This window comes from Mustela nigripes, chromosome 10 (assembly GCF_022355385.1).
Source record: "Mustela nigripes isolate SB6536 chromosome 10, MUSNIG.SB6536, whole genome shotgun sequence".
Classification (NCBI taxonomy): Eukaryota; Metazoa; Chordata; class Mammalia; order Carnivora; family Mustelidae; genus Mustela; species Mustela nigripes.
The window spans coordinates 35,308,021-35,335,151 of NC_081566.1; the positions used below are offsets into that span (position 1 = coordinate 35,308,021).

General features: G+C 36.0%; 1 protein-coding gene across 2 annotated transcripts in view; it reads right to left on the reverse strand.

Moving 5' to 3' along the window:
* Window positions 1-1,900: 1,900 nt before the first annotated feature.
* ASPM (assembly factor for spindle microtubules) overlaps window positions 1,901-27,131 on the reverse strand; it is a 64,619-nt gene continuing 39,388 nt past the window's right edge. The window contains exons 18-28 of one of the 2 annotated variants that reach the window (XM_059413035.1): window positions 21,549-23,924; window positions 15,633-15,799; window positions 14,242-14,338; window positions 12,867-13,076; window positions 11,699-11,848; window positions 10,672-10,863; window positions 10,029-10,221; window positions 9,733-9,887; window positions 8,162-8,338; window positions 6,580-6,749; window positions 1,901-3,055 (exon numbers count right to left, since the gene is read on the reverse strand). In XM_059413035.1, the coding sequence (XP_059269018.1) occupies window positions 2,953-3,055; window positions 6,580-6,749; window positions 8,162-8,338; window positions 9,733-9,887; window positions 10,029-10,221; window positions 10,672-10,863; window positions 11,699-11,848; window positions 12,867-13,076; window positions 14,242-14,338; window positions 15,633-15,799; window positions 21,549-23,924 (3,990 nt within the window). In that variant the 3' untranslated portion in view covers window positions 1,901-2,952. Of the gene's footprint in view, window positions 3,056-6,579; window positions 6,750-8,161; window positions 8,339-9,732; window positions 9,888-10,028; window positions 10,222-10,671; window positions 10,864-11,698; window positions 11,849-12,866; window positions 13,077-14,241; window positions 14,339-15,632; window positions 15,800-19,172; window positions 23,925-27,131 lie in introns of both variants that reach the window. The other variant, XM_059413034.1, reaches the window with a different exon arrangement.

Here is a 27,131-nt window from a genome sequence, read left to right on the forward strand (position 1 = left end):
TTCAATTTATATTTGAGTGTGTGTTAAAATTTCCAATCTATGGGGATGCCCCGCTCAGTCGGTTAAGAGTCTGTCCTCAGCAGAATGGGAGAAGATATTTGCAAACGACATATCAGATAAAGGGCTAGTGTCCAAAATCTATAAAGAACTTAGCAAACTCAACACGCAAAGAACAAATAATCCAATCAAGAAATGGGCAGAGGACATGAACAGACATTTCTGCAAAGAAGACATCCAGATGGCCAACAGACACATGAAAAAGTGCTCCACATTACTCAGCATCAGGGAAATACAAATCAAAACCACAATGAGCTATCACCTCACACCAGTCAGAATGGCTAAAATTAACAAGAAGTTAAAAGCAAGTCTATTAGATGGGACAACTGGATGGCTCAGTCAGTAGAGCATACTATTTTTCTTCTTCTTCTTCTTTTTTTTTAAGATTTTATTTATTTGAGAGAAAGAGAGTGAGAGAGAGAGCATGAGAGGGGAGAAGGTCAGAGGGAGAAGCAGACTCCCTGCAGAGTTGGGAGTCCCATGTGGGACTTCATCAGGGAACTCCAGAGTCATGAACTGAGCTGAAGGCAGTGGCTTAACCAACTGAGCCACCCAGGTGCCCTAGGGCATACTACTCTTGATCTTGTGTTAGGATTTCAAGCCATATGTTGAGGGTAGGGTTTACTTAAAAAAAAAAAAAAAAAAGCAAGCAAGCCTATAGCAAATTTAGCTACTAACAAAAAGCAATCCAAAAGATAGTATGTTCTTATTCAGAAAATGTAAATATACCAGGTTTTCATTGCTACAGGCAAAAATTTTGTAAGTTACAAAGATAATAAACCTGGAAAAAAATCACATATCAAGAAAAATTCAACAATTTTGAATATAGAATGCCGAATATGAATTTATTTCTCTCAAGCATGAAGCCAAAATACAGTAGGAATAACAAGCTATATTTTGGGTCATACAGATAACAATTTCCAAGGGTCTAAAAATATGTATTTTAGTTACAAAAATCATAGCTATATAACAATATTATTTATTTATACATTTAAAACTAAATTTAAAATGACACTGTATGGGCATAATGACATCTACTGGACATTTCGGTTAATAACAGTTAACAAGAAGGTTAATTTGAAACTCACCTAACTTCATGACCAATAAAATCATGTAAAATAAAATTAGACTGCAGTTAATACATTTATTTTCCTTCTTTAATATAATGTAGTATCTCTGCAGAAAATGTTACTTCTAAAGTAAAAAAGGTTTAATTACTTCTCAACCAGTCCTCCCTATCACAATCACAGACACAGACAAGCCTTTTAGCTTTTGGGTCTTAGAATCCTGATATGGATTTATCAGATAAATTCAGAGGACTGTTCTTCATATAAATACAGGATATTACATAAAATTTATAAAAATTTAGTCTGAGGCACCTTGGTGGCTCAGTTGGCTGAGTATCGGACTTGGTTTAAGCTCAGGTCACGATCTCAGGGCCTGGGAAATAGGTTCACACTCAGTGGGGAGTCTACTTGAGATTTTCTCTCTTCCCTTCCTTCTGCCCCACCCCTCCCCTCCTGCAGTGCACGAGCATGTCTTTCTCTCTCAAATAAATAAATCTTTAAAAAATTTAGTCTGAGTTTCAACAATAGGAAATTTTTTTTAACATCTGGAAGTCATATAGTATACTATAGTATATACAGCATATACCATATAGTATATAGTATAGTGCTATCATATATACAGTACACTATATAGAAATACTTTTTGGTTAGAACCATCTTAAAGGAAATTAATACCAGTAAACATTATATCCTAGTGGTATAATTTACCAGTTAAATTATATATTATAATTAAATTATAATTAATTAAATTAAGTTAAATTATAGATTGCTTACACTAAGATTTTCTTAAATGAAAGAGAAAAGCAAAACACTTGGGAAAGTCAACAAAAATCATGTTTGAAAAATACTGCATGCTGAGAATTCATAAAACACTTTTTTGGAAGAAAAAAATGGCAAAGAAATACTAAGAATTCTAATTAATTTCACTATATTCTAATACATCAAAAATGGTCTTTAGAGCTATCCTAACCAAATCTCAGCCCATTTCAGACTAATTTGGTTTAATCCTTATTCTGACAAATTAGTAAACTAAGTAGTTAAATGATCTCTGCATTTTTAGCTACTATTAAATCATTTAAAACAGTTAAAAACTTTTATGGCTCCCATAAGTGAACAGACTTTGGGATGCTATCCAATTTCAAACAGTCACTGGAATCACACTTCTATAGTCCTGAAACCACACCGGTTTAGTACTGGTAATAGTGACCCAAAGCTGTTGAAAGATTTCAACACCTAATCATTATCAGGTCTATGTATGTGACTAAGTGACAAGTTTCTCTTTAAGTAACAGCATGCTCTTTTCAGGTCAAATTATAACTCTAATCAGTTCAAAGTTAAGGGTTCTTAGAATATAATGGGCTGGCTGAATCTAATTTCCCTAGAGGAGTTCACTTGCCTATCTGAATGGTCCAGTCAGAGAGTTTATAGCATTTGTGAGATTACTTTATCCTTTTGTCACTTCTAAGTGTGTTGGCAGAACTTACATTTCCAAATTTGTTTTAGAAAAATGCTTCGATTTATCTATAAAATGAGAGTGATAAGCTATTCTTTTCCTTTAGGAATATGATTTTATTTAGACTAATATTTTAAGATAAAGACATGAAGAATAGAATCGTTTTATGACATAGTATTTTCTTACATGCATAAACCCATAAAATAATAAAAGAAACAATAAAGAATATGAAAACAGTTCAGTTGTTATAACACATTTTTAAAATTTTAATACAAAATCAGATTTTAGAAGTTATACAAAAGAAAGCCAAAACCACTTTACACATTCATGATTAACTTTAATATTCCTTTTTCCTGTACATACTGAAAATGTTTACTAGTAAGGAATGCCAAGTGTGTCCATCACCATCTGAATTGCTTGTAGGGGATTTGTGATTTCTTCCATTTTATCTCTTCTCAAAACCCAGTCTGGTTTAAGTCTGTGAAAAGAATAAAAATCTTGGATTAATGAAGCTCTTCTCTTAAAAGAGCTACCTTCTCTGCTTTGTCTTAACAAAAATGTGGCTCCTCCTGAACACATCACTTCCCTTACAGCCCTCTCAAACAGGTGAGGGTTTCACAGGACTGCCATTTACTACTGTCGGGCTCTTCCTCACCATCCTTCCTCCTTTGAGGCTTATGCTATTTAGCTCACCAATGCCTTCCAGTCATCTTTCAAACTCCTGATATTTTGTTCTTTGTAAACTTGGTTCTTGGTCTTCGCTCAACTCCTGCCACCATTCTCAGTAACTTCAACAGCCATGTAGCTAGCAAAAAATCCTACAATCTTATCTGTCAGTTCTGCCCTCCCTTCCTTCTGTTATACTTCAACCAACTCCTTACTTGATCACATAATAGCCTTCATCATTATTAGAAAGTACCCCACCACTGACATCTCAATTCGAGACTGCCATTCCCCACCCCCAGTCCTGATTCACCCATGTCTTTCGATTTCATACATCTACTGCACATCGTCTTCCACCGCACTGAGCTCTCTAATTCACTGACCTCAACACCGACCCATCATCCATCAGAATGCTGACCTCACTCTCCTCCTTGTTCAGCTTAGCTCCATCAATAAAATCTCCTTGGCAATTTCATTAATGCTATTGTTTCTCTCTCCTATTAAATTCAAATGTAAATTTCTCTTTGGATTCCAAACTGAATCCAAATATCTGCCTTCTCCATTCCTGTACAGCTGAACAGGAAGAAAAGAAAGACTGCAGAACCAGACTGACTGATTTTGTGTCAATAATTACAAAACTAAATGGGTGCTTGAAATTGCATTGTATGCTCCCTTCCTCTTTCCCCAAGATGACCATTTTATTCCTTTTTCTTTTCAAATGTCCTCACCATACCCTCCCTGGTCTGCTTCCGAGCTGATGCTTATAATCTCATCTTCATTAAGAAAATAACATCCATCAGAGGGGAGCTCATACATCTTTCTCATATAACTCCCTACTATGTTGCATTTCCATCTCCTTATTCTCTCCATTTGGTTAAAAACCCAAATATCTATTGGTTGGTAAATTGTCAAAGAGTGGTATAGCCATAAAATGGACTAGTACTCTGTGATAAAAGGGAATGAATTTCTAATTCATACATCAATGCAAATAAATCTCAAAAATCAAGCTAAAAAAAAGAATCCAGTCACAAAAGCTATATAATGTATGATTCCATTTGTATAATAATGTAAAAAAAGACAAAGCAAAAGTATTGAAATAAGACCAGTAGTTGCCAGAATCCAGGGGTTAAAAGAAGATAACTAATTGCAAAGGGGCACCAGGGAACTTTGGTGTGACAGAAATATTTTTATCAGTTGAAAAAAAGGGAAGCTATTAATTCGTGTTAATCATAGTTTTAAAGATTTTATTTTATTTAATTGAGAGAGAAAGAGAGAGGGAGAACATGAGCAAGGTGAGGGGCAGAGAGAGAGGGAGAAGCAGGCTTGCACTGATCATGGCTTAGAATAGACCCATTATTTTATTAGGGACTACAAATAATGAGAGTTTCATATTCTTTCTGCATTTATTAAACAATTTTTTTAATAGAAAACTCCTACATCAACCATTGAGTTACCCTAAGATACACTATATATCAGAAAAATGGGACATGCTTGATTTTTTTTCCTTCTACCCATAGTTGTTTTTCTACCCATGAGTTGTTTTTCTAGCATCCTTTAAGGGTAACCAATGATTTTTTCCCTTAGTATCATCAAAAGCTGATGAATTTTTCATGTGATCTGGTCCATCTGTTTTTCAATCCTCCATAATCTATCCCTGTCACTACTTTAACCACTAACCTCCGTCTTGCGAAGTCCAGTGGGCCTTTTTCTTACCCCTCTCACAACCTCCCAGCAGCATTCCACACAGCTGATGGGACATCACTGTGGAATATCTTCTAACCAATTCAAATTCCTTTTCAGAGCTGTTGGCCGGTTCTTTCTGGAGAAATTGGGGCTACCTTGAGGTCTGGTTTGAGAATTTCTTTTCTAGGTATTCTCTTGCCCTGGGGGGACTGTATCTATTACCATAGCCGTAAATGGGATCTAATGATTCCTTAATCTAAGGATTATTGAATTTAAATCTCTAGACTGATACTTCTGCCTAGAAACACAGCCCGGATTAATAGCTTGTTTGACTCTTCCTCTAATTTGTCACAGAAACCTCAAGTTTCCCAAAACAAAACCCATGTCAATGTCCCCTCCCACTGTATCATCTCCTATCCTTTCTGACTTTTACTTCTTGTAACTACATCCCAGAGACAGTTTCCCAGTCACATTATTTGAGCACGTCCTCTAAGTTATTCTCTATCCTAGCAATTACCAAAATCTTTATTGCTCTCTTCACTTACTTGCTTACTTACGGTCATTCTCCCAAACTAAGTGGCTCCATTCTGCGCCATAACCACAAGCTCAGCACTGTAAGGCATAGGGCACAGCTGCATACTATGCTTGTTCTCACACTGATGAAGGTGTCTACTTGCTTAACCAGAATACTCATTTTTAAAAAATTTCTAAAGTTACATGTCTTAAACTAGTTAAACTACTATTATCACTATAGGTTTGCTGTTGAGTAAATGTCTGCCACCCCCCATCAAAAGGATATGGTGGGGATATGTTAGGATATATTAGGATATATTCACATCCTAATCCTTTGAACCTGTAATATTACCTTATTTTGAAAAAGTGGTCTCCATTGATCTACTTAACCAAAGTATCTTGAGATCAGATCATCCCATATTATCTGAACTGGCCCTAAATCCAACACACGTCCTTTTGAGGAAGAGGGAGGAGGAGAAGACACCCGTGAAGACAGAGGCAGTGAATGGAGTTAGACAGCCACAAGCAAAGGAGCACTACAGTCACCAGAAACTGGAAGAGTCAAGGAGGGATTCTGCTTTAGAGCTCTCAGGGAAAGTGAGGTCTTGCTGACACCCTGATTTTGAACTTTAAGAACTCTCAGAGAATGTTACTGTTATTTAAGGCCACCAAGTTTGTGGTAATTTGTTATAGCAGCTCTAGGGAAAGTAGTACAAGATCTCATAAAGGACTTCTTTAGAAGGAGAAATTTCAAGTGTCAGGATGATTAGGAGAAGAGTTGGAAGTTGATACTGTAGCCAGGAGGGGATTTTTGGCAGCTTTTAAACAAGGTAGCTTGTTCTTCATGCGAGAAAAGAAAGTTTATACAGCAAAGCTTATAAAAAGTTAACTGTTAGACTTAGCACTTAACTATTTAATACAAGGAATTTATCGAATAACTATTAATACCCAAAGCCACAGTGTTATTACTTTATTCTGTACTGAGACTGTCTACTTTAGATTTGCCAAAGATCCTATTTTTACTCATATGTTGTTTCTCCATTGTCAAGCACAGTATCTTGCTTATAGTAGGTACTCCATAAATGTTTGCTAAATGAATGAATGAACGGTGACTTAAAACTACAGAGTATATTTACTGCTTACCTTGAAACTATTCTGGTTCTTACAGGTGTTTCTGGAATAAAGGGAATACTTATAGAAGAATTCATCTTTTGTTTATAAAGCAGTCTTTCAGTATTCATTTTATGTTTACGAGCTGTAAGCTTGTAGAGACTATAAATACGGTCAACAACTTTGGATCTACTTCGAACATCCTAAAAAAGAAAATGTACAAATTATTATTAAGACTAAAACAAATTTTGTGTCCCTTATATGGTAGTAAAATCAACCATAATAACACCATACAGTAAACTTATGAGTCTTTAACAAAATCTAAAATCTAAAATGCGGGGCACCTGGGTGGCTCAGTGGGTTAAGCCGCTGCCTTCGGCTCAGGCCATGATCTCAGGGTCCTGGGATCGAGTCCCGCAACAGGCTCTTTGCTCAGCAGGGAGCCTGCTTCCTCCTTCTCTATCTCTATCTCCTCCTTGTCTCTATGCCTACTTGTGATCTCTCTCTGTCAAATAAATAAATAAAATCTTAAAAAAAATAAAATAAAATCTAAAATGCTTTCCAAGTTGAGTAGTTAGATAGGTTTTAGCTATAAACTAATTTGTAAGACAATTACAAAAACTGTACACCTTACTCCATACTGAATACAGGTAAATGTTATAGTCAATATGCCTATTATATCCAGTTTCCAAGTGCTATGAATTTTCTCGAAATTTCCAAAGTTACCTACATATCTCTCACAACCCTAGGTCAAGTATAGTCTTTTGCATAGACCACCACCGCATCTATGCTTCCCTCCTTCCTGAATGGTCTTACTATATCCACACATGCTTTCCCAAAACCATTCTTCATTCAGGAGCCAAATTCATGTTAGAACTTAAACTAGAACACACTCCCTTGTATATAATCATTTAGTGGTTTTGTTCTCAGGATGAGGGCCAGAATCCCACTATAGCCTGTGGTCCCCCCATGTCGACTGTAAGTAACACCTACAGAGTTCTCACCATGGAAAAGCTTGAAATGTATTTATGGTTACAACAGGAAAATGAGGAGTCACATATATGTTGCAGTCTACCTTGTTCAATAATTTGTTACTTTCCTCAAGTAAATGGGAAATGGCTACTTACAAAGCTGTAACAAGCTTTCTTTCTTTTTATTTATTTATTTATTTTTCTTTTCTTTTTTTTTTTTAAGATTTTATTTATTTATTTGAGAGAGAGACAGTGAGACAGAGCATGAGCGAGGAGAAGGTCAGAGGGAGAAGCAGACTCCCCATGGAGCTGGGAGCCCGATGTAGGACTTGATCCCAGGACTCCAGGATCATGACCTGAACTGAAGGCAGTCGTCTAACCAACTGAGCCACCCAGGCGCCCCTAAGCTTTCTTTTTAAAATTCAGTTTACTACATTAGGAAACCACTATCAACACAACACACCCAGCACACAACACAATACACCCAGCACACAACATAATACACAAACACCTCCTTTATCAACACAAAAGGCAGGTCTAAATATACACAAAATTTAAATTGTGATAACTACTGAAGGAAAAGTGTAAGTCTTAAATCTAAAAACCTGGACAGAGAACCTCAAAGGACGATAACGAATACTTACAGAGGCCCGATTTGATGTTTTTAATAAAACCGCCAACAAACAACAGGTTTTTGTAAAAATGCTTCCACCCTTGTCTGCGACTTTGTCACCAGGCTTTTCTCGGTACATTTGCAAAAGGTCCAGCAGAGTATCTATGCAATTTTCTGCATCATAAACTGCTGCAGTAGTTTTCTCATACTTGAAGAGGACAGAAGGAGAGCAACTGTTACAACACACACATGTAGCCTTAGAAATAGCCCAAGCGAAAAGAAAGCTGAGGACCAACTTTTTGGATTATCTATAGCAAGTGCAAAGGACTTCGTGAAATGATTTCTTGATATTACTAACATTTTTTGATCCATTTTATATGCATATCTGCATTTTAATTGAAAGTTCCACAAAATAGGAATCAAATCTAAAATCTTTGAACATGAACACCCTGGAGTAAATAAAAAGCTTAAAGACAAGGCAATTTTACTGAGAACCTTGCAGGAAAAAGATAACTTATCTGTGGTAGTTAACCACAGGTAAAATAGTGATAAAGACTAAAGATTAGGATACATTTTTCCTGCCTCATATACCTAACTGTATATCTCATTGTATCAACTACATTCATATGGAAATTTGTGTGGAAACAAATAATGCTAATGATACTAAGATAAAAATAACAAAATAATATTAACAGTTAACATTTATTTGGCACTTTTATGTATGAAGCACATGATACATACGTTCACTCACTTCATTCTCACAATAACAATGTGAGGTGGATACTACTATTACACCCATTTACAGTTAAAGCACAGAGAGGCTAAGTAACCTGTAATAAGCCACAGAGCCGGGTGATTCAAACCCAGGCAGTATGGCATCTCTCTGTGTTCTTAACCACCACTTCTCAGTAAGAAAAGATCAGGTAAAGAGCTGTGGCTGAGGGGTTGGGTGGGGAATATAAATTTGTCATCTCAATACTTTTGGCTGCATGCATTATGGTTTAGTAGATATCTGCTACCAGTCCAAAGTCCAAAAACTTAAATGCTAATCCTTATATAGAGTCTTAAATACAGGGTAACCAAGTGATAGCAATATCTTAATCATGTTTTGCTAGACATGATTATAAGAGGTTCTATTGTTTTGATACAATGCAGTGGATTAGAACAACACCTCTAGAGGTGGACAAAGGATCTGAATTCAGCCCTACCACTTACACACTCAAGGGTTTAGGCCAGGAGACTTAATTTCTATAAGAATTATTATTTCTTCTCTATAAAATTGGAATAATAACATGGACTGCTTGAGACTATTATTTTAAGAAAATTTAAATGATGCATGAAAAACACTAGCATATAGGAGATACTCAATGTTAGCAATTATTATTAATATCACAAAGACAGAAAAAATAAAATCATAAACAATTAGTGTTTCTATGTACAATTATGTTATCAGAGTAAACGTTTTTCCCCCTAAGACTCTTGCATATAAATGAATTCTAACTGGGTGATCTAGTAAGTTCTAGTGGTGAGCAAGCATGAACTTAATATGTCGGGTCAGATTTCCTGACCAAGAAACAATTCCTTATTAAAAGGGAAAACTACCTTAGCCACATTAAGCAAGACTTGTACTGCATATCTGATGACTTCCATACAAGGAACGCTGCGGTTACAACTTCGGATCAAAACAAATATTTTAGAAACTGCTCCACTCTGGGCCATGTTCTCACAACAAAGTGGAGACAATCTAGTAACCACCTCTGAAAAGAGGGAAAAGAGACAGATAAATTCACAGCAACAAAACGAAGTTTTAGCTAATACTGTATTATAACATTCTTTGCACATTCAAAGGTAAACATGCATTTCTAACCTTATATAAGATAGCATTAAGACAAACTAACCTAGGTGCTTTAAAGCCTCAAGAATAGCAGAAAGGTGCTTGTAGGTCAAAAGATAATGAAGTGCAAGTGCAGTTCTTTTGTAGAGTTTGTTTTCTTCTCGAATCTCCCTGTTAACAAGTTGAAGACTTAATCGTATAGCTTTAATCTTTGTACAATCATTTTTCTTCCTCCAAGAGTATCCTCTCCATAATGCCTTAAAGAGATACAACACAGTAATTTTAAGTTTACAAGCCATGATGTTTTGAACTTATATCTACATCTAGTTCTACAAAAGAAGTATTTTCACTAAATTTATAGGATATAAGCACTTTGCAAATAAAACCTCAATTCATGTTCTAATAAATAGCTAAAGCAATTTTTCTGAAAAGAAATATATATAATATTCCTATATATAACCTGAATTCATTGACCAAAGATGTCTAAATCTATACAAAATGCTAAAATACTTTTTCATCTCCATCCTAAATATCTCTAGGGAAATTTGAAAATGAAGGGCTTAATAATGATACAGTATTTATGAGTTATTCAACTGGTGAACCTCAGCATTTTAAAATGTATATTACTGTCTTTTTAAAATGTTAGATAGCATGTAAGTGAGTTATAAACCAAAATCTGGAAGTAACTTCACAATATTTCCAGTTACCTGAATTTTACTGATTCCATTGTTAAATTTTTCCTGTTTTTTATGGAGGAGAAAATGGCGTACTGCCTTCTGTATTACTGATGCAGCCCTATTTTCCTGGCTCATACGTTCTTGAACTTGATGCTGACTGTTGATGATGCTATGATATTTCTGAGCAAACCTCTTTTGCTGTAATTTTGTTCGAAACCATCTCTGTTTAAAACATAGAGATTTTCTTTACTTCAGGTTTTAAAAACAAATAAATACATATATACACATACATACATAAATGAAATAGACAACATATATGGAATATCTTTCAACCTTCCCCAGCTATTCCACTTGGTGCAAATCTTCTAGTCCTCACTGGGTGTGTGTGTATGTAAATTTAACCCTATACAACATAGCCTTCGTTTCACAATTTATACAAATTCTACCAAGTCTCCTGTGTCATTCTGCAATTTGTTTTCTCACTCAATATTTTACATATAAGTATATGTTAATGGATATACAGCAAAGTTCTTATCCAAAATACATAAAGAATGCCTATAAATCATAAGAAAAAAAGAACATCCAAAAGAGAAAAGGGCAGCGTATACGGGGAAAAAAAAAAACCCCACACATGCATACATTAAGAAAAAGCACACAATATACAGATAATAATTTGAATAGCCAACAGAAACACTTTTTATAACTGCTAGCAATCAAAGGAAATTCAAAGCAAAAATGAGATGCTATTTGCCATTCATCAAAATAGCAAAAATCAGTCTTTAATGCTATGTGTTGGCAAGAGTGTGGAGAAACAGGTACCCTCAGTCTTTGAGAAGAGTATAAATGAATAGTTATTTCAGATAATAATTTATAGCTTTATTCCTGTGCCTTAAAATACCAACCTATTTCTAACCCATCAAGCCATCCTAAATATATCATCTTATAAGTAAAAGGCTAATGTTATATGACTTTAGCATAAGGTATTTGAAAATTATTAAAAGAGAAAATTTCTAACAAAAATTATACCACATAGTTTTATTGCAAAGGAAAAGCTAACCTGAATACAGATGACTGAATTAACCTGCTTGTTAGCATTCTTCAAAGCCACGTGAAATTTATATGCTCTTTGAATTCTAAGAGCAGACAGGTGATAATATGCGGCCGCTGTGAAGTGAAGAAGCCTAGTTTTCGTTTTCTGTTCTAAAATCTAACAGGGAAATAAAAAAACAAATATTTGACTCTTAAGACAACTTGATCAATGTTTATTTTTGTATATCCGCAATATGAAATTGTATAAATTAGCCATAAGTTAACTTTGAATTGTTAATATTATTTACATTGTAACTCAAAGTGATTATAATCCTTTACTCTACATTATTTCCACATGTGTAACTCCTAACTTGGGCTATAAGAAGCAAAACTCTATTTTGGGCACTTTACTAAAGAACAGTGTTTAACCTGACTACACAAAAACAGCTAATTAAAGCTTTGAATGTACTAACTATAATGAGAGAAATATATGAATACTAAACTCAAAACAAATTATTCTTTTTTTTTCAAATTACAGTGTTCTAAGCAGAACTTCTGGAGATGGTCACAGTAAGTCGGACAAAATTATCTGAACTGATTTCTCCAGTTATTAGGCAGTCTTGCACAAATCTAGCACAAGACTCCTGTAGTAGAACCTCTCCATAGTGGCCTTTAGGGTTCCAACTTATATTTAATGAACACAACATGAAAGATTTTCTTTTTCATTTCAAATTTAGTTATTTTTGTCTTTGCCAGTGCTTCATATATTGGATGCCAAAAATGTCATGAACTCTCTCAGAGGGATTTTCTCTCTTGCTGATGACGTGGCATTTATGACAGAATGGTAGCTCACAGCACCTCAGAGTTGCTTGGTGGTAGCAAAGGGCTACCTGAATTACAACCTCCTTCATGTGTGGAGCTCTTCCCTCACTCTTTCAGTTCCTTTGCTAAGATTCGTTATAAGAGAAAAGTTAGTGTGCCTTTTTGGTGAGCATCTATGAGCAACAGGCTGATAGAACAAAAATTGATAGCAACCAGTGATCTTGTTACATGGCTCTGCAGAAGCTGAATAAAGTCAAGTTATTGGTTATACTAGCTCTGAAATTATTGTCCAAAAATCTAAAATTTCTGGACACAGTTTAACATTAAATACTTTCATTTCACATGACTGAGATATTCCACTTGAAAATACTTACTCTTTTTCTTACTAACCAACCACGCACTAGTGCTTGCAGAACAACTGTAGATTTTTTTAATTCTAGGTATTTTATCCTTTCATACGCCCCAGCCTTCCTGGCTCGTATATATCTCTGGATGGTCAAAGCGGCAGACTTTTGCCGAAGGAAGACCTGCCTTCTTTTATATCTTCTAAAATTTGCTTGGATCAAACAAGCAGCTCGATGTCTCTATAAGGAAAAATGTGCAAGTGGCATTAATAGAAAGGTTTAATAATTTCAACCCACTGGAGGTTTTTTAATTTCTCAGTGTAAAATAAGATGGTATAATTGTGATTTTTCTTCACATTTTTAGCTTACGAATGTCATATTTCATATACAGGTAAGGTGATGGTGTAGATGCTGTATAATTTCCTTTTTTTGTTTGTTTGGTGTATAATTTCTAATCCTATATAGGTCTACAGCTAAACGTTAAATTTTTATGAATGTGCAAGCCAAGGTCAATAGTTATCTGGTTCTGTTTCCCTCTTATCTTCTTGATACCTCTCATTGTGAGGGAGAAAAGGAATAATATCACCACAGGACAAATACACTTAATAAAGATGCTAGCAATGTAAAGAAGAGAATGGGCATTGTAAACAGCTATCAGGGAGCTATTTGTTCCTCCAAGAACCATAAAGTACATCTTAGAACCAGCATATCTTAGTTTTTTCAATAAATAACATCTTGACAACCAAATTCTAAGACCCTGAAGAAGTATATAAATTAAAATGGGAACGAGGTTTGCTTTAAAACATAGATTCCCTCATCACCTGGCTGAATGACCTTGGGCAAGTCCCTTTACCTCTCTAGACCTGTTTGTAAAATAGGTATGCTAATAATAACTACTTCACAGGGTGATTATGAGGATCCATTCAGCAAATATACACTAGTAGGTATAATAATAATAATGGCTATACGATAATAGTGAGTATTATATGAATATTAAAATTTATAAGCAGAATTTTAGTTTTGATTTCTTTAATAAAAAGGCTATAGGTACTGCGGCTATTCTAGACTTTGATGTTAAATATTTTTAACAGATCACCAATTATAGCTTAAAGAATATATTATTAAAGAATATAATAGATAAAATTTGCTACATCTATCAGGACTTCCTCTAAATAAATTATTTACTCTAAAATTAGTTACTTCAAACTTGGATTTGAGAGTATTTTGTAAATATAAATATAAATATACAAACACAACTATTCATAAAAAATATTTTATGAGTAAATACAATTTTTAATTAACTGCAGTGATATGTTTAAAATGTATAGTTAACAAAAAATAATTTTTGTTTTGTTTCATAAAATAGTTCTTTGCAAATGAGCTCTATTTTTCTTTCTGCACCTACTTTCATCATTAAGAAGTGTTCACGAGCCATTCTTCCAGCAAGCGTAGCTCTCCATTTTCTCTGAATGATAATTGTTGATGCTCTCACATTCAGAAACCTAAGAAGTAGTTAGTGGAAAGCAATTACAAATGTCTTTAATCTACTCAATAAGAATTTATGTATATCCCCCCTCAGATACTAGAGAAAGAAAATATAAGAAAGATAATGACAATAAAAGAAATTGGAAAAGTATAATTTATATTTAAATTGTAGCAATCAGAATTCTATCATATACATAAACACACCCTGAACTGACACAATGAAAAAAAAGTTCTGCAATTAGCAATATTCCAGGGATAAGAAATAGGAATTTCTAGAATGAGAAAGAATTCTGAACAGGATCAAAAGAAAGTACAATTACCCAGACCTAGACAAAGCGTAGATAAAGCAGGTGCTGGTAGAAATAATGGCAGAGTATAAAGTCCGAGTCCATATAGCAATTGATTCATTAAGCAGATAGGACGAGGTCACAAAGAGAACTTGGGAGATTAGAATAACATCAGGCAAATGAGGCATGGACACTTATTTGAAAGGAAAGCTAGGCATCATACAAAGATCTAAAAAGAAATATTTTATAAATAAAACTGGAGAAAATCTTAGAAAGTGAGGGTCAGATTTTAAACTTTAGGCATCAACATGGTGTAATTCATAAAAATTAAGAATGGATTTAACTTACATCATGTTGTCACATTTCTTAGAAAACAAAGCTGTTAATGAGAAAAATTCAGCTTTTTGGATCAAGAAACTTAGATAATGGTCCTTAACAGCTGATAGCAGCAACAGATCTTTATGTGGTAAGCCCTGGGCTTCTACCCATGGAATTTATCAAGAAACTCTTCTAACAATAAAAAATAGCACCAATAACCTGACAAGAGCTTTAGAAAAGGTATTTCAAAGAAATGAACAAGGAATACGAAAATACAATGAACATAGATAATTTGATAATTAGGTATTCTTCATCATCAAGGTAAAAGAGTGTGGGAGCTAAAAGAAAAGAAAAATGAATGAGAAAACAAATTTGCTAGTAGCTAAATTGACAAACAAAATGAATACACTAATAAGGAAACCAAGATTTTACTAGATTATTTCATTCACTTCCCCTTACTTTCATCTCCATGAAAACAAATCAACTTTAAGTACTTTTTACTGAATTATAGGAAGGCTCTATCTCAAAAAATAAGACAGTCTTAGAGGTATACTTTGTTTCCTTAATGGAAATACCACCAACAAAACAAACCATACAAGTTAGGCATAGCAAATATTTAAAAGAAAAATCAGTAAGCAATATTATTTTATATTCAGACTTGGCTACCACACACACATACTCCCCCGACACAAATATCATATATTACCGTGTTCTCTCCCGTTTGGTATGGAAGCAACCTTGAATGATTTTCACAGCTTTTAGTACAGCTAGATACTCTTTACGTGCTTTCCAATACCTATACCAGGCTTGAATCTTGCAGGCAGCTTTCACTTTATGTAAATAATTCCTCGCTTTATAGCTCCTCCACACAGCCTATGAAACACGTAAATAGAGCAAATATGCGATGAGATCTATTTTCTTATAAATCAAAAAAAAAAAATCAGGATTACAAACAGCTAGTATAAGAATGGTTAGCCAAAAATGAAATGCAGATATATAGTCATATAATCACTCTCTTTTCATTTAGGCTCATTCACTCCTGACAGCTATGAGTCCTCTGAAACCCGTGGGGCTAACCATGATGGACACCTCCTATACACTTTATCACACATAACCCGTGGCCAGTTGGGAGCTAAGACTCATATAACCCTAACAAATCCTTCTAAATTGTAATATATGTACAGTGTCTGAAAAGCCAGTTGTCCTATCTCAATCCATTTGGAAGAACAGAAGGAGAAGGAACACTGATGACTCTACTTCCTGGGAAGGAAAGGAATCCTAACGCCTCCCACCTTGCTTATATCCTGGGTTTGGTGTCCAGGCTGCAGCAAACTTCTGAGAGCAACTCTCTGTCAGAGGACTATCAGCATTTCCAATTTCTGTGACCTTGAGGCTGACTAAATGTTTAAGTGACAATACGACTTACTAAGCCCTTAGCACTGTACTAAGCACTGTAGGTCCTTACAATAAGCATGGATAATATCATTATCTAATTTAGAGATGAGTAAATCAGGAGAAACTGAGTAACTTGTTGATACAACAGTAGTAAGTGGAAAAGGTGTCTTATTTATTCTTTACAAATATCTCATGAGATGATTAAGATCTCTATTTTACAAAACAGAAATTGATGCTGAGGAAGAAGAGACCTGTTATACCAGAAAGACAACAGAGTCAAGATCTGAACCCTAGTCTGTTGGACTCCAAAACACCTAAAACAAATACTGCAGCCATACCTTGCATGGGGATGATTCAAAGTTAGCTCACAAGCAAGAAGTATATGAATGTCAAAATTACTCTTGTGATGTCCTTAATTTACTCGAAGTATATTATTATATGAGGTCTTTATGTAAACAAACTTGAATACCAACATACTGGTATTTATACTGGGAGCCAGGCATCAGTATTTCTAAAAATTCCAAGTGATTCCAATGTGCACTAAAGTTTGAGATCACTGATTACATGTTTAAAACAAGATGGGCAAAATACAATTTTTAAATTTAATTATCCATGAGAAAAACAGCCAAAATTTCCTAAGATTGTTATTTTGGCTTTTCTGTCATTTCAGTTGAATATAACCCTAAGTAATACATCCAATTAACATATTTCAACCATTAACTTTTTGGCAGCATTCATGCTTGGAATTTGAGCATTCTTTTTTTCCTCCCTCAATCCTTGGCTCCTTAATACCATGAATCTTTCAGTTTTCCTTGTACTCTCTTACTACCATGTTTTGGCTTTTCCTTTCAGTATTCTCTTTTTAAAATTTTTTAATTAATTAATTTAAAAAATTTTGTTTGACAGGGATCACAGGTAGGCAGAGAAGTAGGCAGAGAGAGGAGGAAGCAGGCTCCTCGCTGAGCAGAAAGCCTGCTGTGGGACTTGATCCCAGGACCCTGGGATCATGACCCGAGCAGAAGGCAGAGACTTCAACCCACTGAGCCACACAGGTGCCCCTCCTTTCAGTATTCTCAAATGTTGATGTTCTTCAAGGTTGAAGTCCCAGGCTGAATCTCTTCTTTTACCCATTTTCTACATTATTCCTGGATGATTCCATCACTCCCACAACTTCAATTATTACATGGATACCAATAATGTAGAAGTATAATTCTGAAATCCATGCTACTCTTCAAACTTCAAACTTCAAGCCAACTGCCTTGCTAAACATCTCAACTGAGACATCTGTTAGGTACTTCAACTTCATCAAGTACCCCAAACTAAACTCATCACTAATCTTCCAATCTGCTCCTCTCCTGGTTCCCTGGGTCAGTGAACGGTAACATCTGAGTTACTTAAGTCACACACATGGCTTGGATGCTTGCTTACGCTCTATATAATGCAAACCGTACCACTTCCATTCAAACTAATCTTCACAACCCCATTGTCACTACACCTTACTGAACTATCTTTTACCTGACTTAATGCCAATAGTCTCTCGGCTGGTCCCCCTTCTCCCTTTCAAGTCCCTCTTCCACATTCCTGCCAGAGTAAATATTTTAAAAATAATGATTCTGCTTTTCTCCTTTTTAAATTCTTCTAGAACTTCTTTTAATCTAGTAGAAAAGACGAAACTTGTGTCTGTGTCTTACAAAGCTATGCACAACCTCACTCCCTGTACTGCCAGGGTCTCCTATCATTCTCTATACTGCACCACACACACTTTCTCATTTTTGAACTCTGTGTTATCTCCTACAGTTGCATACATTGGATACATTTTATTGGGCTATTTTTAACTTATCCTTTGGCTTAACATCTCAACTTAAATGCCACTTGTTCTGGGAAGCTTTTTCTGAGCAGGGGGACTAATTTAGGTTTCCCTTCTTTATGTTCCCAGCAACATATACCTCCCATTTTGTTTTATAATTAAGCTTCCTTGCTCAATTAAGTGCTTTAAGGACAGCAACTAATTATATCTGTCTATGCCAATCAAACACAATAGCTTTTTAAGCCCATTGTCACCACTGGAAATCTATTTGCTGAATGAAAACAATGTATCTAAGTTTAATGGCAAACCAACAAGATACCAACATACCACACCAAGGTGCAAAGCCCAGGGTATGAACAGGTAGAAAATACGTTGCTGAAGTACCTGATTCAATTCCTGAATCTGCCTCTCCCTATGCGACATAAGCAAGTTATTTAACCTTTTGCAGTTCCATCATATTTCAAGAAAAATAATACTCTACACTTCTCTCCCAGGATATATGTATGTGTGTGAGATGTAATTTTATACGTTATATTGAATACATATTTATGTGTAACAATAATAATATAATGAAAAAATTACATAAAATTGTTTTGGAAACCAAAAGTGCTAAATGCTCTGAATAAAGTACATGTCTATCTAGCTTAAGTGGTCTTATTAACAGATTGGTAGAGGAATAAAGTTATATAATTTGGTCTAAATTTTGCCAAATCTCATTTTACCTTAGCTTAAATTTCTCACTTAAAAATTTTTTTATTCAGCAGAGAACTCCCATTTATCAAACTATATTCTCAAAATTAACACCTATTGAAATGCATCATGTAGAGAGTGACCATGTTCAGAAGAATCCCAGTTCTGTGTTGTATTGGCTGAATTATCATTAGTGCCCTTTATCTGCGCTCAAAAGTTCCGTTTTAGAAGATAAATGAAAAGGTCACATAAATGAAGTATTATTCTTTATAACCTGCTTAAGTTAATTTTACAAATTCTAACAAATATTGGTTAAAGAAAGAATGCAAGCTTTATATTTAAATATATAACTACCTGGATTTTTATGGTGCTATCTTTAATTTTCTGAAACTTGCGTTTCTGTATAAATCCTCTCGTTCTAGCTTGAATAATGATGACGCTGCTTCTAATTTGCAAATACACTTGTCTTTGACGCTGTGCAGACAAAAGGGCTCTGTAGTGATTCTGTAAAACCACTGCTGCCTTCCTGTAAGATAAGAACTGCCTTCGTGTTTGCCAAGTCCTGAAATACCGCTGGAGGGTCAGAGCGGCTGTTTTCTGCTGAATGAATCTTCTCTGCTGCACCGCCATCTGGAGGAAGGACTGAATGCGGAGGGCCGCACGCATCTGCGTTTCCAATTCCCTTGTGACCATTTCACAAAAAGCTTTCTGAGTTGTTCCTGCAGCCTCTCTTTGAGGGTACTCTGCCTCTTGTGAACACCCCACTAGGGAAGCTCTGCGCCACTTCGGAATCCCACAGGCCGAGCTGCTCCCAGCCCCACACTGAGTTTCCGTTCCGTGCGGGCGGGATCCGGACTGCTGGGCCACAGCGGCCGTGTTCGCCTGCGACAGGTTCCTCAGCTTCCGTCTAACTTTTACGCCTCTGAAAATAGCCAGGATAATTAGTAGAGATTTCTGAACTGCTAAAAATCGTTTTCTTTCCGTTTTTACTCTGACATATGACCTATAGTAATTTTGTATAACAACAACGGCAGTTTTCTTTGCTTGATAATCAAGTCTGGCCCTGTGCATTCGGTAGACCGACTGGATTACTGTGGCAGCCAGGTGCATCTGCGGGATATCCGTTTGCACTGTAAAACCTCTGTGTGAAGACTGGACACAAATGCCTGCTTGGGTGCGCGCTGCGGTTAGTGCTCTGTATCGTCTTTGAACAAAAACTACTTTTGCTCTCAAGTGGAGAAAACGCTTCCTTATTTTGGAGGCTTTAAAATGCTTCTGAATAATAGTGGCAGCCTCGTGCTGTTTCTGAATCTCTTTCCTTATGATCGTGTCCTGGAAATCTGCCTGAGTACAGGTTGCTGCTTTCCTGAGGGCATCGTGTTGAAGGACTTTCTTTTTATTTGCTCGATATCTTTCCTGTATTACTTTTGCAGCCCACTGAATCTTTTGGTAAAAAAGATACTGCCTATACATTCTATATGAGCTTTGTATTATGATAGCAGCTCTGTGTTTTTCCCTTAAAAGCTGTCTTGCTTTCATTCCTTTATATGTGGCCTGAATGACCAAAGCAGCATGTCTTCGTTGGACATAATTTTCTCTTTGCAGTTTCGCAGCCCTGTATGTTCGGTAATGTTGCTGAATTAGAATTGTGGCATGTTTCCAAGCCTGAAATGCAATGTAAGTTCTGTGCATTCTGTAAGTGGCCTGGATGAGAACTGCAGCCCGGTGCATCTCCTGTATCTTCTTCTTTGCCGCTAGCCTTCGGTAAGATGACTGGATTGTAACGACCGCCTTTTTTAATTTCAAGAATTGGTGCAAGTGATGCTTGGCACAAACAGTGGCCCGATATTTCCTCTGAACAAAAACAGCAGCTTTTTTGAGGGAAATGAATCTTTTCCTCATCACTGAAGATCTAAACCTGCTTTGAATAAGGGTTGCAGAGGAATGCATATTTTTCAAACATCCTCTAGCTTTCATCCCCCTAAACGCAGCCTGAAGGATCAGAGCAGAATGTCTTTGTTGGAGATACCATTGTCTCTGGAGCTGTGCAGCCCTGTTTGCTCGGTATTGCTGCTGGATTACAACTGAGGCATGTTTCAAGGCCTGATACCTCACATTTGCTCTATGCATTCTGAAAGCTGCCTGGATGACCGTAGCAGCCCTGTGCATCTCTTGCATCCTTTTCCTGACCACCTGTCCTCTGTAGAATGACTGGATTTTAATGACTGCCTTTTTTAACTGCAGGAATTGTTGGAAGCAATGCTTTGCACAAACAGTTGCACGGTATTTTCTCTGAACCCAAAGAACAGTTTTCCTGAGAGACAGGAATCTTCTTCTCATCCTAAGAGTTCTAAATCTCCTCTGAATGAGAGTTGCAGCTAAATGCATAATTTTTAAATGCTGTCTAGCTTTCATCCCCCTAAAACCAGCCTGAATGCATATCACCGAATGCCTTAATTTGTTATACCTTTGAAATTGTATGTGTCCTTCCTTCACTGAGCGGTACCTTTGCTGTACTGTTTTTGTTACCTTCTTTAACTTACTAAAATAGGTTTGTTCTCTGTGTCTTCTATAATATGACTGAATGAGTGTGGCTGCACTTTGCATCTTTCTGAGAGTCTGTCTAACTCTCATTCCTCTAAAACTTGCCTGAAGAACAGTAATGGCTTTCAGAATTGTCAAGTACTTTGCACGCTGAATTTTACCTTGACAATATGCTCTGTATCTTACCTGAATTATGACAGCTGCTGTTCTCATTTTATGGTATCTCACTGTTGCCTGATGCATCTTAAACATGGCTTGAATAAGAGTGGCTGCCATGTGCATGTGTTGGATTTGTCTTCTTGCTCGAATACCTCTATAAACTGCTTGCATTTTAACTGCTGTCTTCCTCAAATTAAGATATTCCTTACGTTGATGGCTTGCAATTTTAATATCTCGATACCATCTCTGAATTTTAACAGCCGAAGCTCTGCAGGTTGCATAATTCTTTCTGGTTTTGTAAGCTCTGTATGTGGACTGTATAGTGACTGCTGCTTTGTGGCACTCCTTTATTTTTTTTCTTACTCTCGTACTTCGGTAAGCTGACTGTAAAATGACTGTAGCTGCTTTGGTTTTCAAGTACAACTGACGCTGTTTCCTTCCAACACTGTAAGCCCTATAATACATTTGAATCAGACAAGCAGCCTTTTTCATGATTTCCCACTTCTTTTGTTGCACATACGTTCTATAGTATGACTGTATGATGACAGCACATTCGCACTGCTTTTGAATCCGCCTTCTCACTGTTTTGCCCTTCCATGTAGACTGAAGAATCAGTGCTGCCTTACGGAGTTCAATGTACTCCATGCGTTGCTTCTTTCCTGCAGTCCGTGCTCTCCAATGTCGCTGGATAACTAATGCTGCTGCTTTGAACAATCTAAACTGTTTCCTGGCTTTGACCATTCTAAAAACAGACTGAATGTGCACTGCAGCTTGATGTTTCCTTTTGATCTGCTTTCGCACTTTCCAGCCACGATAAGCAGATTGGAGAGAAATCACAGCTGCCTTGGTCTTCAAAAACTGCATTCTAACACCATGGGCAGTCCTATATGTTCTGTACCATCTCTGAATCTTAATAGTACACTGAAGCACATATTGATATTTCTTCCTTTTACTATGGCCTCTAAAAGCAGTCTGAATTTTAAGAGCAGCTATGGATTGTTGTTTGATTAGCTGGCGTACTTTATAACCTCTATAAGCTGCCTGCAAACAAGTGACTGCTCTTTTGACTCGCAGGAAGTTCTTCCTCTGATTGACCTGTGCTTTATATGCACGATAGTAACTCTGAATGACAACAGTTGCTTTATAAATTTCCAGGTAGTACTGCCGCGTCTTTCTCATCCTGAAATAAGACTGTAGTGAGACAGCAGCTTGTCTTCGCAACCGCATCTGCTTTCGAACCAGGTGACCTCTAACAGAAGCTTGCAGTTTGACACAGGACACCCGCATCTGCACGTATTCTTGCCTCTGTAGTGCGGCCATTTTCATGGAGCGGTACCGCTGCTGGATAAACAGTGTCGCTGCTCTCAAACATAAATACTGTTTACGGCTTTGCTTCATCTTGACAATTGACTGTAACTTTACTGCAGCACTTTTTAGTCTCAGGAACATTTTTCTGGAAATATAAGCTCTGTAACATGACTGAATTTTTATAATGGCTGTGAGGATGTGAATAAACTTTCTCCTGGCTTGCAGCCCTCTATATGCCGACTGGAGAACGATGACAGCAAAGCATGTTTTCTCGTAAGATGCTTGAACTTGCTTTGCTAAAACATAAGCTCGAAAATGAGTCTGAATTACAATGGCAGCTTTTTTCATCTTCCTATATTTCTGTAATTGTTGATTTTTTCTTACATGTGCCTGCAACTTGGTAGTAATTTTCTTAAGGTTTAGAAATCGAAATCTGTCTTGTCTCATCCTCCAGTAGGACTGAAAAACACAAGCAGCTCTGGTTTGTCTGTGTAGATTGCGAGCTCTCATCCTCCTAAAAGCAGCCTGCAGTCGAATAGCCGCAGCCCGTTTCTGCAAATAGTTGGTGCGCTCAGTCTTTGCTTTCAAATATGCTTTGTAGTACTTCTGAATGGTTAGTATAGCCTCTTTTTTTCTTTTATATAACTTTTGGGCTTGAAGGCATCGGAATCTTGTCTGAATGATAACGACACAAGATCTAATGTGAATGTATTTCTGTAATTCTTTGTGCATTCTATACCATGATTGTATGACAACAGCAGATTTTTCTTCTTTAGCTCGTTTCCTGACATGCCACTCTCTAAAAGCTCTTTGCAGTGTTATTGCAGCTTTTATCTGTAATTGCATTTTACGTTGCTTCCATCTTCTGAACATACACTGGATTATGAGACACGATGACTTTAGCATCTTATATCTCTGTTGATCATGTTTTCTTCTTAAATAAGCACGCCACTGTCTCTGAATTGTAACTGCGGCCCAAAGATATTGTTTGTAAGATGTAACAGCAATTATCATTCTTATCCTAGATTGCAGGATGACCGAATAATATTTCAATTTCAGAAATTGTTTTCTAGTGGAATATCTTCTCCAGTATCTCTGAAAAAGGTAAGAAGGGAAACAAATTAAAACACATAACTTTCTATACTTAGAACCTCTGCAAGTATTAATTTTTCTAACACTTGGCTTAAAAATAAACAAATTAAAAAACAATATTATTTTTGGAAAATACTTGTCTCTTTTGTTTGTAGTTTAATTTCTATATTGATAGAGCTGTAGCCAATTCAGAAACCCTTGTCTCAATCCTAATGGTATTTATATTGCATTTGTATTCCAAAGACAAAAGAAATATAAAGCAAGTTCATATTCTAAAAGAATAACATACAAAAAAAGTCTAAATAAACCATAGTAATATTCTGCTATCTATTGATTCTAGGTAATTTCCTATGAATATACTTTTGGATTTTGTTTTCTCCCTTTAATCTCAAGGCTGCTAAACTATCTTGTAATGATTGGAAACTATTTATGTGAGGGATCCTACAGTTAGAAACAAGTGAGTTAGATCATTCTTAGTCATTTTTTTTCATTAAGAATTAAATTACTACTTCTTCGTAAGTTTAGGAATTATGGACAGTCAAAAAGTAGAATTCTGAAAAGATACAAGAAGTGAAAACCATTTGTTTCTTGAATAGCCAATGTTGCTTTCTTCCCATACCACCCACATTCCCTAACTCCTTCACTGGGACAACACTGAGGGGAGAATTACCTATTGTAGCCTACTTTACCTTACATATAAGCTAAACAGTATAGGGGCTAAGTACTTCTGTCTCCTACAAGTACTAACATTGTTATGCATCTGTGCCTGTTCCAAGCACACCCATCCATGGGAGAGGAGAGTTAGGACCACTCTATGTTTTCCCAACAGATATTGCCTTATTCTTTACTATGTGTCAATTGTGATTTTGTTCCTACTCTTGAGCCTGATAAGAAATAATGAAACATCACATTACTATGAAGAGATGCATAAGTAATTAAAACTTATCCAACTATATTTAAGCATATTAATTCAAAATGGCATTGAAAACTCTAAGTTTGATGCAAATGTGAAGGATTTTATTAAGCCGCCTCAAAAAAGTAGAGAAAAGTAAAGCAGTTATTATTCAGAGTTGCAGTTGCCATTCTTTTTCTTTTCTTTCCTCTAGATGTTCATTTGTGAAACCTTCAAACTCAAAAATTAAAGAGTGTGTGTGGATAGCTTATTATACTTTGATAATCATTTCTTCTGAACACTGTTACCAGTCTCTGTTACTGAAATGGTAATCAGTGTTGATATAGCTCATGGAAGCTAAGTTCTTCCCCTCTCATCTCAGTAGATATTGAGCAGCACTCTGGGGTGCCTCGGTGGTTCAGTCATTAAGCATCTGCCTTTGGCTCAGGTCATGATCCCAGGGTCCTGAGATCGAGCCCCAAGTTGGACTCCCTGCTCAGAGGGAAGACTGCTTCTCCCTCTCCCATTCTCCCTGCCTGTGTTCCCTCTCTCTCTGTGTCTCTCTCTGTCAAATAAATAAAAATCTAAAAACAAAACAAAACAAATCAAAACAACTAAGTAGCTTAACTACAGAGCATTATGTATAATTTACTTATTTAATTCTCACAAAAACAAAGAAAACTTACAATGCAAAACTTTTCCCAAAGTCACATAGCAAGTACCAAGAGTTGATATTAAGGCCTAGATTTTCATATAAAAGAAGGTGCTCTTTCTTCTCCACCGTAGGTATCTGTAGTACATTGCTGTCAAAGCTCCAATTCTTTCTCTCTCCCTATCTCCACAACCTTTGTCCTCTTACTAAAGACACAGAGTCTCTGCTTGATCCTAGCTAGGGTAGTCATAGAAAGAACACAGCATACCAGTGTAACCAGAGGTTTACAGAGGTTTCTGGCCAGAGAACTAAACAGGGTAGCCCTAAAAACACCTGGAAAGTCCCAGGGAGACTGAAGAGAAGGGATAGCTCAGAAATGCAATCCCTTAATGTTATGAATTCCTGGGTTCACTATTAAGCTGTGTACCATTAAGCAGACTAGCCTTTGAGTAATGGTCATCACCATCTAGATCCCAAACTGGCCATTCGATGACATACACATGGGACTGATACAAGTATCACTGTAAACGCTTTAAAAAAGGAACTGATGTTGAAGCCGTACCCATAGAAGGCTGATAAGAAGTTGTGGCCTGAACCCAGCATGGCAGATCATCTCATAAAACTAAACTAAAATATCAACATTCACATAACTTCAAAATATTCAAGATGTAATTAAAAATTACTTGGCATAAAAACAGATTGAAAATGTCAACTTCCATGGGAAAAGACGATCAATAGATGCCAATGGAGATGACCTAGACATTGGAATTACCTGACAAAGACTTAAAAACAGCAGATGTAAAAATGTTCCCAAAGTTGAAACTGATGGAAGAATAGAAAGTCTCAGTAAAAATATCAAAGATACAAATAAGAACCAAATGAAAACATTAGAACTGAAAAACACAATAACCGAAATTAAAAAAATTCACTGGAATGGCTCAATAGCAGAAAAAAGATGATAAAACAATCAACATACTTTAAGATCAATACAAAGAATCTAGGTTGAAAAAGAAAAATGATTTAAGGAAGAAATATCTCAAAAAACTAAAAATAGAGAGGAACTTTTTCAATATGATAAAGAACATCAATTCAAACCTACAGCTAACATCAAACTTAATGGTGAGAAACTAGATGCTTTTCCCTTAAGATCTGGAATAACAAAAGGAGGTACTCTCACCACTCCTATTCAACATCTACTAAAAGTCCTGGCTAATGTAGTAAGAAAAGGATATAAAAGGTATACAAAAGACAAAAATAATAAGTCTTTCTTTGTCCACAGGTGACCTGATCATTTATGTAGACAATCCAAAGAAATGACCAAAAAACTCCTGAAACTAACAATTAGAACAAATTTGTAGCGTATTAGTATTAGTATTAGTAGCAACAAACAAACAAACAACAAACAAACAAAAAAACCCAGTTCAAAATACATCCAACAGGATTTGTCTGAGGAAAACTATAAAACTAATGAAAGAAATCAAAGAAGATCTAATTAAATGGAGAGAGAGATCACGTTCATTGGTAGAAGACTCAATGCTGAGAGTTATTCCCAACTTAGTCCATAAATTCAGAGCAATCTCAATCAAAATCCTGCCTAGTTAGTCTAAGGATACCAGCAAACTGATTCTAAAGTTAAATGGAGAGGCAAAAGACCCAGACTGGCAAA